General features: G+C 35.5%; 1 protein-coding gene across 1 annotated transcript in view; it reads right to left on the bottom strand.

Moving 5' to 3' along the window:
• Positions 1-15,562, bottom strand: part of Atg8a (Autophagy-related 8a) — a 53,455-nt gene extending 37,893 nt beyond the window's left edge. The window contains exon 1 of the mRNA XM_069843123.1: positions 15,124-15,562. Within this exon, the coding sequence (XP_069699224.1) occupies positions 15,124-15,213 (90 nt within the window). The 5' untranslated portion in view covers positions 15,214-15,562. The remainder of the gene's footprint in view (positions 1-15,123) is intronic.
• Between the last annotated feature and the right edge of the window lie 223 nt (positions 15,563-15,785).

The raw sequence follows: 15,785 nt of genomic DNA, 5'->3' as shown, positions 1-15,785 counted from the left end.
TTGGCACCTGCACGAAAGACGAACTGGCATACACTGAATCTTACTTGGGGGGGGGGGGTGCTTGAACAGTTGCTTGCCTGTTGTTGTGAGAGGAGGGAGTTGTTGCTTGCTGCCATACGGAAACCCTATTCCACTCGCAGCAGAAGCCTCAGAAAGAAGCTTGAACAGTTTGGTGCCACAAATTTCCAATCGGGCAATGAATTGAGTAGATAATCGTAATTTCAGTGGCGGCATTTTTCTTAAACAGCAACATAAGCAAACGCTTATAAGGATGGAGACAGGAAAGTAACATCCGAGCACTCAATATTTGCAATCAACACTGAACTGCAATTCAGAAGTTCTGATTGTCGAGAACAAAATATTTGCAACTTAACACAACAAATTTTTTCCACTGTTGCTTCAAACCTAATAATACCTCTTAATTTCAACATAATACTAAAATTATGTTCAGTTATCAATAAAATAAATAACTTATTATTTTTAAATTATTACTAGTAATAAACTAATAATTTAATGAAGTAATTATATTTTTAAAAACACTTTTTGTGAAAATGGCAAAATATGTATAATTGTAACGATATCCTCCAACTGTTATGCGATTATGAAAAAATTCCATGATATGTAGAAACATGCACTATAAAAATTACATTTTCTGACTGGAGAAACATTGTTTGGTGCACATATTACAATACGCATATATTTTAATCTAATAAAGTTATTACAGAACTATCCTAACCCTACCCATCAGTGAACATAATACAGTAGTAAAACTTTCTACCATTTTCGTTTAACCTGGTGCACAACTCGACATGATGGGCATGATCTTGTGACTCTAAATGTTGCACTAGGATACAGTTCATTTACATGGAGTGTCCTCCATATCTTTGACTAACACAGAGTCGTCGAACTACACATCTTGTTGAAGTTCGAGGACTGCATTGTACAGCACTGAGAATATTCATGTTGTTGAGTCTTTCACACTGGATAAGAATACTGGGGAGTGAATCAGTTTGCCTATAATTAGGATAACAGCAGTGATGTTCGGTCAGCAGCTGTTCCATTTTCCTCACACACACACACACACACACCATTAATAAATACCATATCAATATATTCCTCAGTTGTAAATTTATATGATAATTTGAGAAATTAACAAGCTGCTAGCCAACTCCACAATGTATGATTGTCAACTGAACATGCAACAAATGACTGTCGATACATTGCAAAGTAAGCACATGAACAAATGAGAACGAAGTATAAGCAATGGATACCTTACATTCAACATCCTATCTTGAGAGACGTATTCACGCATAAAACTTGCGGCTGTGTCTGCAAAACAGCCTACCCCAATTACTTTTGTTAATTTTTTTTAATATATGCTTTAACATCTAGGTCATATTGGATATATCAGTAGGCTGTAGACTAGTGGACTATTGTGATTCTGTTTATATTGCCATGTTTTTTATATGGCTTGTACTCTTTTTAACTAATTTCAATGATTACGAATATGATAATGGTGATTAAGGCAGTGATGAATCATGTATGTAAATTTTCAATCTGGCACTTACCTTCGTGACTGAGGAAAACCACAAAAAAAACCTCCATCAAATTGACAAGCCACAGGGTATGAACCTCGAATGCGAGTGTTCTGACAATACAAACTAATAACCAACATTTAACAGCATTGCCACATTTCAAACTTGAAACCATTTTTATTTACTTTTATACCACTACCTTAACAATTACAACTCATTTCTGATACATACATACTATTTAGCAATTTAGTCAGTGTCATCAACAAAAATCTGTAACTTCTGACCATGCGATGATCTCAAATTCAAATTTCAAACATAGGTAGGACATTAAATGAAAGATAAAACATGTTATTTAAAAACAAAACTCAAAGGGCGCATTTTATATAATTAAATGTCAAAAGTCATAATGCCCTTGGCATTTGAAAAACTAGTAATATACCACGCAACTTATTAGAAAGTACACGAAATCAGCTTTCTAACAGTTGAATGTTTCCATGTGGTCTTCCAACAGACAAAATTTCATTAAAATCTTGAAGGATCGGGTTGTCAGCTGTGTTGATATGATATAAAATGAACATTTAACTTACTAATGATTAACAATGAAGGCCAGAACGTAAAGACTTCGATTTTCAAGGTGCATACTACATATGATGTGTTAAAACAGACGAACAGGCCTACTCATATAGTCCTGACAGTGACAGTACTTATAATGTTTACATTTTACTTGTGAAACATTAAATTTTAGTACATACAAATAATTAACATGCATCAGTTATTGAAGTTCCAGTAAAAATTTTCATTTGTGCAATTTTTGCCACAATTTTAATTTTTCAGCTTAAACAATGGTGTGAATGTACACTGGTCAAAAAAAGTTAAGCATAATTAGGCATACTTACTTACTTACTGGCTTCTAAGGAACCCGGAGGTTCATTGCGGCCCTCACATAAGCTCGCATTGGTCCCTATCTTGAGCAAGATTAATCCAGTCCCTACCATCATATCCCACCTCCCTCAAATCCATTTTAATATTATCTTCCCATCTACGTCTCGGCCTCTCCAAAGGTCTTTTCCCCTCTGGCCTCCCAACTCTATATGCATTTCTGGATTCGCCCATAAGTGCCACATGCCCTGCCCATCTCAAACGTCTGGATTTAATGTTCCTAATTATGTCAGGTGAAGGATACAATGCGTGCAGCTCTGCGCTGTGTAACTTTCTCCATTCTCCTGTAACTTCATCCCTCTTAGCCCCAAATATTTTCCTAAGAACCTTATTCTCAAAAACCCTCAATCTCTGTTACTCTCTCAAAGTGAGAGTCCAAGTTTCACAGCCATACAGAACAACCGGCAATATAACTGTTTTATAAATTCTAACTTTCAGATTTTTTGACAGCAGACTAGATGACAAAAGCTTCTCAACCGAATGATAACTGGCATTTCCCATATTTATTCTGCGTGTCATTTACATTTGTTACTGTTGCTCCAAGATATTTGAATTTTTCCACCTCTTCGAAGGATAAATCTCCAACTTTTATAGTTCCATTTCGTACAATATTCTGATCACGAGACAATCATATACTTAGTCTTTTCGGGATTTACTTCCAACCCTATCTCTTTACTTGCTTCAAGTAGAATTTCCGCGTTTTCCCTAATCGTGTGTGGATTTTCTCCTAACATATTCACGTCATCTGCATAGACAAGAAGCTGATGTAACCCGTTCAATTCCAAACCCTCTGTGTTATCCTGAACTTTCCTCATGGCATATTCTAGAGCAAAGTTAAAAAGTAAAGGTGATAGTGCATCTCCCTGCTTTAGCCCGCAGTGAATTGGAAAAACATCAGATAGAAACTGGTCTATATGGACTCTGCTGTAAGTTTCACTAAGACACATTTTAATTAATCGAACTAGTTTCTTGGGAATACCAAATTCAATAAGAATATTATATAAAACTTCTCTCTTAACCGAGTCATACGCCTTTTTGAAATCTATGAATAACTGATGTACTGTACCCTTATACTCCCATTTTTTCTCCAATATCTGTCAAATACAAAAAATCTGATCAATAGTCGATCTATTACGCCTGAAACTACACTGATGATCCCCAATAATTTCATCTACATATGGAGTTAATCTTCTCAAAAGGATATTCGACAAAATTTTGTAAGACGTCAACAAAAATGTTAGTCCTCGAAAGTTACTACAGTTAGTCTTGTCCCCCTTCTTAAAAATAGGTACGATTATGGACTCCTTCCATTGTTCTGGTACAATTTCCTTTTCCCAAATTGCAAGTACAAGTTTATAAATTTCGCTAGATAATACGTTTCCACCCTCTTGTATTAATTCTGCTGGAATTTGATCAATACCTGGAGACTTGTACTTTTTCAGATTTTCTATCACAATTTCGACTTCAGAAAGTGTAGGTACCGGTATAAATGGCTCAGCAGTTTGTATTTGAATTTCGTCCCGATCATTTCTATTTGGCTTATGTATATTTAGTAGCTTCCCAAAATAGTTTTTCCATCTGTTAAGGATTTAATGACTCTGCAAGCAAGTCACCATTCTCAGCCTTGATCACGTTTACCCTTGCCTGATATCCATTTTTAAATTCCTTTATATCCTTGTATAAATCTCGAATGTTTTTATTCTTACTATTTGTTTCTACCTCATTCAGTTTTTCCTTCAAGTAATCTCTCTTTTTATTCCTAAGTGTACGACTTGCTTCCCGTCTTTCATTGAAATAATTATCTCTATTCTCCTCAATTGGATCCTGTAAGAATTTCAATTTTGCTTGTTTCCTTCTATCTACTGCAATGGAACAATCTTCATCAAACCATGGTTTCTTTTTCTTAGTTTCATGATAACCTATGCTCTGCTCAGCTGCAATTTTTATATTATCTCGGATATTGTCCCACATGCTATTAACATCTAACTCTTTATCAGCTTCGTCGGAAGTTGCTAAAGCAGCAAACCTATTTGAAATTTCAACCTGATAACGTTGCTTAGTTTCCTCGTCCTTTAATTTCAGAATATTGAATCTACTAATATTAGCTTGTTGCCCTACTCGCTTGACTGCTGATAGTCTTTCTCTTAATTCTCCAATTACCAAATAATGGTCAAAATTACAGTCTGCCCCCCTGAAAGTTCGAATGTCTACTATACTAGTATTTCTTCGTTTATCTATCAAGATGTGATCTATTTGGTTGTGTGTCATTCCGTCTGGAGAAGTCCAAGTATATTTATGTATATCCTTATGGGGGAATGTTGTACTTTTGACTATTAAATTTTTTATGTCGTAAAGTTGACTACCTAACTCCATTGTCATTACTAGTTACGTGTAGGCTCTCTTTTCCAATAGTCGGTTTAAAAATATCCTCCCATCCTACTTTAGCATTGAAATCCCCCAATAAAATTTTCATGTGATATCTAGGTAACCGATCAAAAGTCTGTTCCAATTCCTCATAGAAGCTATCCTTTATATGGTCGTCTTTCTCTTCTGTAGGGGCATGAGCATTTATAACTACGATATCGCACCATCTACCCTTTAGTACTAAATACGATAACCTGTCATTGATAAATTCTGATTTTATTCTTTTATGTACAAAGAATCCTGTTCCTAATTGGTGATTAATGTTTCCTTCCCCATAATACCACAAGTAATCGCCTATTTGTGATATGCCATTCCCATCTAACCTAACCTCTTGTACTCCCACGAAGTCTATTCTATATCTAGCTAGTTCTTTTGCTACTAATGTTACCCCTCCTGTTCTATAAAGACTAGTTATGTTCCATGTACCAAATCATATAACCTTATTCCTTTGCTGTGGTCGTGCCGGAGAATCAGTCCCATTCCGAGGCTTATTGTTAGGTTTCGTAACTTTTTTACGGTGATGGGTTGTTAGCCCTTCGCCCAACCCCCAAGCTGGAGGACCACCCCTTATCGGCTGCCCAAGACTGCTTATTCAATATATTCGCAGCTACCCTCCATAATTAGGCATACAACGGCTTTTATTAATTAAAATAAAATAGATAAATTATAATTGGGTTTCTTGGTTCCACAGAATAAACTTAAAAGTAGAAATACACTATTTGTTAACAATGGACTCAATATGAAATGAAAAAGCTGCATTGTTTGGAAACAACGGAAAAGATAAGGGAAGTTGAAATTCGTACATCATCAAAGAAAAGGAAATGGTGCTTTCAGTACCCTGTTTAATAACGTGTTGGTCCTCCACGAACCCTGAGGCACTCTTGTATGCGACGGGTCATACTTAGTACCAACGCATCTAAGCTCTCCTGAGGCAAATTGTCCCATTCTTCCAAGGCAGCATTCCTGAGTTCTTGAATCGTTAATGGGTGATGTGGACGATTGGAAATGGCTCTCCTGAGAAAGCTCCATGCATGCTCTATGCAGTTCATATCCGGTGAGCATGCTGGCCAATCCATTCTTCGGATCCCATGTTCTACCAGATACCGCTGCACACTATGAGCACGATGAGGCCGAGCATTATCGTCCTGTAGAGTGAACCCTTCTCCTACAGTCTCTGCAAAACCACTTATTATGGGTTGGAGGATGTTGTTCTCATACACGGCAGCAATCATGTTTCCCTCTATTGAAACCAGTGGTGTGCGGCGGCCAAACATGACACCTGCCCAAAACAAGATTGAACCACCAAACTGTTGGTGACGTTCCATGGTCATTGAGGGATGATTTCGTTCCCCTGTTCATCTCCATACACGAATAGAGTTGTTGTCAGGGTGTAGGCCCATTCTCACTTCGTCTGAGAATAAAGTTCTGGTCCATTGGTCTCGTGTCCAATTCTCATGTGCTCTAGCCCAACTTGCACGAGCACCCCTGTGATGTGGACGGAGTGCTGGAGTCTTGAGTGGTCTTTGAGCATACAACCCTATGTCATGAAGTCTATTGCGCACAGTTTGGCTACTTACAACACCAGTGGCTTCACACAGGTCATGGCACAGAGTTGTAGCTGAGGCTATAGGGTTCCTATGTGCAGATAACCTTACATACCGGTCCTGACCTGGTGTTGTTTTGCGTGGACGGCCCTCGCGAGGTCGATCTGCTATTGACTGGGTTTCCTGGAACTTTCTCCACAGTCTGGAGACAATACTCTGATTCACATGAAGGATGTTAGCAACATCAACTTGTCTCATGTTTTGTTCCATCAAAGTGATGATTTTGATGCGGTCTGCCATTGTAAGGGTGTTCCGAGCCATTGTACTGCACTATGAAGCAAAACGACACTGATTGAACTTTGCTCGAATTACAGGCTTTGTTTACTAGCCGTGATTTGGACGTTACCTAATGATGCAGAATAAAACAAATGAAAGAGTTTGAATTGGTAAACATAATACGTGCCACATAAAACCAAAAGAAACAAATATCAGGTATTATTGGGTAAACTGGAAATATGCTTAACTTTTTTTGACCAGTGTATAAGAAGGATACACGTCTGCTTACACCAAGCTTCGATTTGAAAGATCAGTCAGAGAAACATTTGAGCTGTTGAGAGCAGAAGTGATGTAAGTCAAATATGAGTAATGAGGGTTAAAGTAAACATTCTGTAAAATAGCGCAAAGTGACAATTAATATTCAATTTATTTAAACTATTAGTACATAATCAGTGGATAGCAAGGACATATTAATTGCTACTTTGCGCTTATTTTACAGAATTTTTATTTTAAACATCATTACCCAATTTAGACTTACACCACTTCTGCTCTGAACGGTTCATTTATGCAATGTGTTGGTTCTAGCAGCTACAAAATCACGCTGGGTCAGAAAATGCATTGGAAGCATTACAAGAAAATGCAGAGATGTATTTTTTTTTACTTGGTTATGTAACAACTGGGTTATTTAGCATTGACAGAATTGGTGATGGCGAGATGAGGTCTAGAATTCGCCATAGATTTATTTATCTGACATTGGCCTTATGGTTGGGGAAAACCTCGAAAAACCCAACCAGGTAATCAGCCCAACCAGGAATTGAACCCACACCCAAGCGCAACTCCAAATCAGCTGGCAAATGTGCTACCGCCTGAGCTATGTCGGTAGTTGCAGAGATGTAGGCTATATGGTCAAAATATTCAATGCTATGTGCTAACCCTAACACACAAAACATGTTACACTTTCGGCCTGTGATTTACATCTTGTTTGATGTAGGCCTATACTACTTGTACATGAATGTCGTGATATGATTAACTGATTTTTTTATGTCACACAATCCCCAGGAAACTCACTCTGATAACTTTCCTTGTGGGTCAGAATACGTATATTTATAAATTACATACCGTAGCCTAGGCCTGAGCACTTCAAGACAATATAAAAGAAAACATTTTTTCTTCTCAGAAAAAAACATTCATGTAGAATTTGGTATAGGCCTATTACCTAAAATTGAGCACATTGGACACAAAAAATATTGGGGAAAATGTCATCAGTGGGAAATGGTCTAAAGAATAGACCTACCCAAATTCAATTCTTCTAAAATTAAGGGTGGATTTGGGAAACTTACTCTTTGTGCAGAAACATTAAGACTTAAAAATAAAAAAGGATCACTACTAAATAGAAAAAACATTTGTTCTTAAATAGCTTTGTGTTATTGGGGCCTTTAAATATTACAGATTAATTGCTAAATTTTAAAATACTACAAAATGTCACCTCCGTCTTGCCCTATTTCTAAGATTGTACACTCAAGATTACTCTTAATATATTATGATTACAGCAACAGCTGTATGTAGAAGTGCTATACTTATTGGGGGGGGGGGGGAGGGAACATCTCCATTAGGCCTACTAGGTGACTACAGATTTTTCTGTCAATACAGTCAACTCTGGATATAGTGAACATAAATCGTTGGTCCCAACCCGCATACATTAAAAAGTATATTAATATTTCTGTTTATAGTGAACCCTCGCTTCGGTTATAGTGAACCTAAAACTATAACTTTCCCAAGAAAATTTAAATTTTAAAATGGCAAAATGGTAATTTAGGAAACCCTTTCTCCTATAAACTTCCAAGAATATGTTCAGAACAAAATCTCAAACCTTCTACTTCTTAAGCTCTTTGAAAGACAAAGGATTCGTTCAGCTTCCTGGATAGTTTGAACCATGTTAAAGAGAATATTGTACGCAGTGAAGGATAAAGGAAGGATTAGTTCTGACCCCTTTAAAAGGAGTTATTTGAAGAGTAGGAAGAGAAATGTTTTCTTTTGTAAAAGGGAGTAAAGTGATGACCAAAGGGTAAATACAAGGAGGATTATAGTATAATGGTCCTCAACCCTTCCTCCCGCATCTTTGTAAAAGTGAACCTGGGGAAATTTCAAGGCCGAGTACACAGTAGCATATCTCTTGTGGGAAAAGGTGCGAAATTGGTCAATGCCTACTACCTACATGACCAGATTAGATTCAAGTTTCGAACTGTGAACATCAGGATGTCAAAGCGTAAAGTGTTTAAGTTGGAAGATACAGTGAACATTAGTACTGATATTGAACGTGGTCTGACCCAAACGGTCATTAATACTGTATGTACAGCAACATCAGTAATATAACACAGACACTTCGGTTTTAGTGAATCTCGGATATAGTGAACGAAATATGCTGGTCCACACAGGTTCACTATAACCGAAGGTGACGTATGCGTAAGCTAGTTTCTTGGTCCTTCAGAAAGTTACTTAAAAAAAAGACCATTAGATTCGCAAATAACACAAATAATATTGCAGTAGATGCTTGTGGCAGCCACCTTATTATCTGACTGCACATTGTGATTAAGTGTCCCCTTGTTTTTTTTAATTAAACTGTAAAACCACTTTTGCTAAGATTTACTTTTATTTTAGGATGGAATTGAATACATCATAATTCCATTCTCATAACTAGAGACCAGATTTCCATGCAAATTCATGTTTTTGTATAAGCTTGTTACACTTCTCAAACTTTGCAAATATTCATTTTATGACTTATCAATTCCAAATAACCGTGTTTTTCCCATGTATGTTTCATGTTTTGGTCTTTTTTGGGAATAAATTCATGCATAATAACATTCTTATCTTAATGTGTTTTTTCAAGAAGGTATGGAATGGGTAAGACTTGATACAATCGTCCTGCATTCTTCTCAGGGCCAGTGAGCTCAGACCCATAAAATTGATATTTAATAGGGTACTCAAATTTAACAACATAATAATCAGCAAATTATTTCCCTCTAAAAGTAATTCTCCCATGTAGCTGTATTACCATTCTGAAAAAACAGTATTAGTCATTGCCAAAGGTTACTGTTGTTACTAATATTTAGTAAGAAGTACCGGTACCGGTATGTGTTTGTTTGAATTGTAACAGAAATAGTAAAAAAGCCAAATAAAGCAGGATGTAAAAGGCCCCAGTAATTAGAAAATGCTATGAAGATAAAAAGAACAATCCCACAGAGTCCACATAAACAAAGGAAAGTGATGAAGAAATTTATTTATGAGAACTTTCCAGATGAGGCAAAATGAATGCTTTTCAATAGGAAGGAAATGAAGAGAAATAGTACAAGACAAATAAAAATTAAAATAATATAATTTTAGCAGCAGGACATTAGCTACCAGTTACCTGGGAAGGGAGAGGCTTGAGCAGTAAGGGACCCTGTTACTAGAGTAAAAAGTCATAAACAAAAAATAATAATGCTAGGTTAAATAGATAAATAAAAATAAAATAACTATAACGGAAGCAATACCGGTAGCTGTTTTCAATGATAAATATACTTCCATCAAAATAAAAACATTAAAGTCTTCTCATTAAGCCTAGCCCTAAATACATATTGATTGCTTCTAACGCGCCAATATGAGTTTCTGTCTTGAAGGAATTGGTATGGTTTTTCCCAATACAAATGTCTTGACCAAAAATGGAAGTGAACCTGTAGAAGCATTAACTTGTGAAAATAGTAGTTAACTGTATGCGAAAACTGAGTGAAGGAAACAGAGAAGCATACTTAGCATATTTCAAAGAAAAAGAGTTGTTAGACCTGCTGTATTAAGACAGTGAGAAACTGTGAAGATTTTTTTATAATGTCTGTGAAAAAAATATGACAGTGAAGGAATAGCCCTAGTTTCCAAAGTTAATGATCAGTTGCATTACCTATTTTAAGAGACATGTACAATGTGTAAAGTGTATTCAGTCAACTTATTTTGGATAGTGCAAAACCGAAGTGTAAATTGATGAAGCTGCACTCAAGATACCACACACTCAGTTCACAAGAAGAAATTCAATCGCCCACTGAGACCATAGTAAGTAACATAACTCACAACTGTTGCTTAGCTCCATAATGAGGCAAGATCATTTTGTGACAGTGAGTGATGATATGAATCATCACGGGAAGTATGCTGTGTGAACATTCCTTACAGTAAAAACAGAACTTAAAGCAGAATTTACTAAACTGGTGAAGATTGAAATATTTTATGATGCTTCTACTAAGACTGTTTCTCCCTAGATGTTGAATGGAATTTATCAGCGTCAAGTCATGGGAATGACCCATTGAATGGTGTTGGAGGGAGGACAAAACACAATGTCTGTAGCCTATAGATGTGAAGAGCCGACAGTACTCTGTAAATACTTCTGAGCAATTTTATGGGTCAATGTTACTTATATCCCGCCCACTATAGAGACATAGGCCAATTTTACACATATTTAGTATAACTTGTTGCTTCTTTGACAGGTTAGGTTTGGTTAGTTTAAGTTTTTGTTACAGCCTACCTTGCATATACAATTATAGCGCAACATTGGCAGTGATAAAAGTGAAATATTCGTTCAGTGGGCGTTGGATACTCTACATTCACCATTTTATGAACGTTTCAAAATAGTAACGTCAGTAGAGAGACTAATTTGAGTGGCTGCAAGTGAACTAGAAACAAGGAAGTTAGAACTAGAGAGAAAATGGTCTCACATTCTTCCTATTCCAAATCTACAAAGTCTCTATCATTTCACACCACATGGAAATAAGAAATTATTAGTCAGTCAGACAAGTACTTCGCCAAAACAACTCATTAGGCTGGGTGCACACTTATCCAGCAAAACTCCTTTAAGCAGAAATGTTTTTTGATTAAAGCATAAATATTTTTGCTGTAAGCAAAAACAATTTTGTTTTCCCAAAAAGTTTGCTTTTTCCGAAAACATTCGGCCTATAGCCATGGCAGAATAGAAGCAGAAACATAAATTAGTCTTGCAATGGTGGTGGAGGATAATGTGGTTGAAAATAGTGTTATGGCAGTGGATGGACTCAGGTTGAAATTCACTTGTGGTTGTTGGGTTCAGGCCAGGATCAGGCCATAATCAAACTAATTTTTTTTTTTTTTTTGCGAATTATGTACTGATTAACATTACATTACCAATATTTTTGTACAAGGAAAAAAAAAGGACACACTGTAAAATGGTGACAACTCTCCTAGTTTTACAGGGTTCTTTCAAAGTGATACAGATAGCCTTTTGTATGAGTCTGAACCATAACAGGACCATTTTTCTTCATTTCTAATGTTATATCTAATGTTGACACGAGATTAAAAATACAAAACAGACTCTGGTACTACCACAGTCTACTATATACAGTCGCGAAGCTTGAGGTGTTTTTTTTGCAAATCTCGTGATAAAGCGCTCCAAGCGGTTAGCAACTAGAAACAATAGACTGTCCATGGTCGACTTTGGACTGTGTCGTATTTCTATTGAGTGCTAGCTCGTTGCGTATTTCACATTGATGCTTGTGAAATGTTCGTTATTGGTTATAATGAAAATGTTAATGGCTAAAATATAATAATTGGAATAATAATATGGGACAAAAAGGAGACGTATGTAATGCTATAAATTGTAGCAGCAGTAAGACAATGAGGCCAGAGTTATCCTTTTTCCGATTTCCGAAAGATTCAGAAAGGTTCCTGGGTTTCCACAAGAATGCTGTGCAGAAACAAAACTCTTAATTTTGAAGTTCTTTGTGACTGTTAGAATACATTATATCCTTAAATTTCACAATGAAATGTTTCAGTCTAACCGAAAGGACATTAGATACCGGTTAAAGTTCTGTCACTTAGGCTGCTAAATTTCCAGAGAAATAAAGGTTAGGTCTACTTTTTTTCAGAGGATATATTTTTAATTGCAGCTATTAATTTTGTTATTATCTTTATGTGTTATTTTACTAAAGACGTAGAAAAATTAAGTTTGTTTTAATTAAATTTATTGAGCACGTTTTATTTTCAATTCTGGTGGGATTATTATTGCTTAGGCCTACTTTTTTTTCCGAAGGATATGTTTTTAATTATAGCTGTTAATTTTGATGTTATTTTTATTTATTACTTTACTAGAGACGTAGAAAAAGTCTGTTACAATAAAATTTATTAATCACGTTTTATTTCCAATTCTGGTGTGATTATTATTGCTTAACCTCATCCCACTTTGTTAACTACGTAAGCCTACACTACAAGTACCGGTACACGTAAGTTACTCCATTAATTCATATTTCCATTATTATTGTTATAAAGGGAAATGCAAATTAATATTTATTGGTTTCATAGTTAATTATCGCTATAATCTTGAATGAGTGAAGCTATTATAGTAAATTTCAGTTCGTTTTGCACAAACAAAAATTATATTAACTTATTTCTTGCAGGTATCTCTTCATTAAAATAATAAATTAACTTTATGCATTTAATATTTCAATACTGGAAGGAAGGTGTTAATTTTTCCAAAAGAACACAACGAAAGTGTAACATATTTTGTCGTCTGCTAGGAGAGAGAGCTACGATGATGAGGCGATAGTAGCGATCCTAGTGGTGGGCAACTACCCATGTTTGCATTTTTACTACATATTGAACTTTGCGACTGTATATAGTAGACTGTGGTACTACTGTTTAAAGGTAATAAATACACAACATTTTTGCAAATGCTTCTCAACAATGAATTTGAGGACTCTTAAGGTGAGTAATTGTCTGGACTATAACAATGGAATGACTGAACAGCTGAAATAACTAGGCCTGGTAAGGAACTATTTTCTCAACTTCTATATCTATATTCGTTCATACATTAACCTATTTCAACATATAGCAAACATAAGGCATCAGAGTGAAACGAGCGTTGAGCGGATTCCGCCGATTTTGGAATAGACACCGACGTACTTGAACTGCCAACATAGAAAACAAAAAATCACACTCAGTCGCTTTCACCTTCATCTTGACGGGATAATAAAAGCCTAAACTAACCTAACGTAACCTAAGTGGGTCGGTATCTATTCCAAAATCGGCGGAATCCGCTCAACGCTCGTTTAACCCTGTATTTTTTTATCTTACATAATTCTAAAAAGTTTTTTTGACTAAACTGGCACTGAGCAGTTTCCTTCGTACTCCGCATACACCTTGCACATGAATCTGTGACATGTCAGGTTTGGTTAGTTCAGGCTTTTGTTATGCGCTGCATAAACAATCAACCGCATCTCCGCACAAAAAAAAAAAAAAAATCTAGGCTATAAATTCAGCCATTTAAACTTCCAAAATCACCAGAACTACCTCAGCGCTAGTTTTTAATTACTTAAGTATATTACTACAGTTGTACGGAATATTTATGATTGCTTCTCAGAAAACCTGTAAATTAAACAAGTAAACCTTTATCATAATGTCACAATGGAGTACTTATTTCAGGCTTTGGACAATGAACAAGACTTCGAAACTAGTGAGCTAAGGTAAATTCTAAATATTAACACAGTAAATAAGTTGGATATTTAATCACAGACTTAACTTATTTGAAGACTGTAACACAAAATCTGGCCCCCAAAATCTAGTAATCATGGAGGTGACTTAAATGCCACGTCGTCACTGTATTTCAGAACAAAATCAGAAATATTGTTTCCATTTTAAATAGATCATTTTGATCGTGGCAGTATGTATAACAGTAAATGGAACTATTAATGAGAAACTGATATGCATAATTTGTTTGAACAAGACGATGCTTTTATGTATTTTTTTAACAAAATTGTAGATTGGTGCTCAAATTTGCCCTTAATTTTAGAAAGACCCCACAAATTCACAGTCTTTCAGAACGGATAACGGAAAGCTACATAGCTACAGTAAAGATTATTTTACGGTCGAGCGTGGTCAGGCCTATACCACATAAGTCACAATATTACATTCATGATGGGGTTGTACATTTCTATGAAATAGTAGGTATGCCTATAATTATTAATGACCATTAACTTAAACTTCGATAAAAAAAAACACAAAATACCAAAAAATAAAAATAAAAAAGTGAACCCTAACTTATTACTAACCTACTATTTAGTTAACACCTGAAATGTGGAAAAATTGTGTACGTTTACCTTCTTTGAAGTTGCAAATAGATTAGAAAGTAAAAATAGAGGGCAGTTTTAAACTACGCTATGGCCTTGAAATATTGCCCTAGGTCTTTTCATGCCAAAAATTGATCTACATAACAATCATACATTGTCCACAACATATTTACCCAATATTATTGTCTAATAACATGAAATATCTGTAACGGAATTGACGTTCTTTTAATCTATTCATAAAAACTACTTTAGGCCTACACTGCTTATAAGAACTTCAAGTAAAACACTTACGGGAACTCTGTCAGGATATTTTCTCCTAATTTTTTCTCCCTCGGCCTTCCTCTTTTCGAATGGATGTTCTTCCTTGTATTGGAATTTCATGTTTTCAAAGGCATACACTATTTGTAAGCTTTAGCTAATAATTTTGCTGTTATGGAGTACTGACAACAATCAATCCACAAGCACGAATACGAAACAGCTGACTAGTGACTACCCTATTTAGGCTCCTTGTGCAATCGAAAATAGTTCCGAAATTGCAAAACAATTATATTGCAAACGAGATCTAATTTTTACAAATAGCAAACAAATATATCACTTAAAGATATTTTAAAGCAACGGAATCGCATTTATAAGTATGTTTGTAAATTAACGTAAATTTGTGCTAAGGCCAAAGTATCACTCCGCTCTACGTCATTATACTGTATCTTGTGCTTGTGACATTTTATCACGATTTGCGTTGTATACATTTTGTGTACAAAGAACATAACATTATGTACTGTACGTTTCTATAAAAAAAATAGTGGGGTAGAGTACGATATGGCGGATAGGGCTGAACATCCACAGTAAAACATGTTAAAGAATTGTAACGCATCCTTATAATATATTTCTGTAACTCTAAAATATTTAAATACCTACATAAAAGAAGATTGAAAATAATAAAATAAATTCATTGT

The sequence above is a fragment of the Periplaneta americana genome, chromosome 13 (assembly GCF_040183065.1).
Source record: "Periplaneta americana isolate PAMFEO1 chromosome 13, P.americana_PAMFEO1_priV1, whole genome shotgun sequence".
Taxonomy (NCBI): Eukaryota; Metazoa; Arthropoda; class Insecta; order Blattodea; family Blattidae; genus Periplaneta; species Periplaneta americana.
This window is presented reverse-complemented; position numbering and strand designations above follow the sequence as displayed.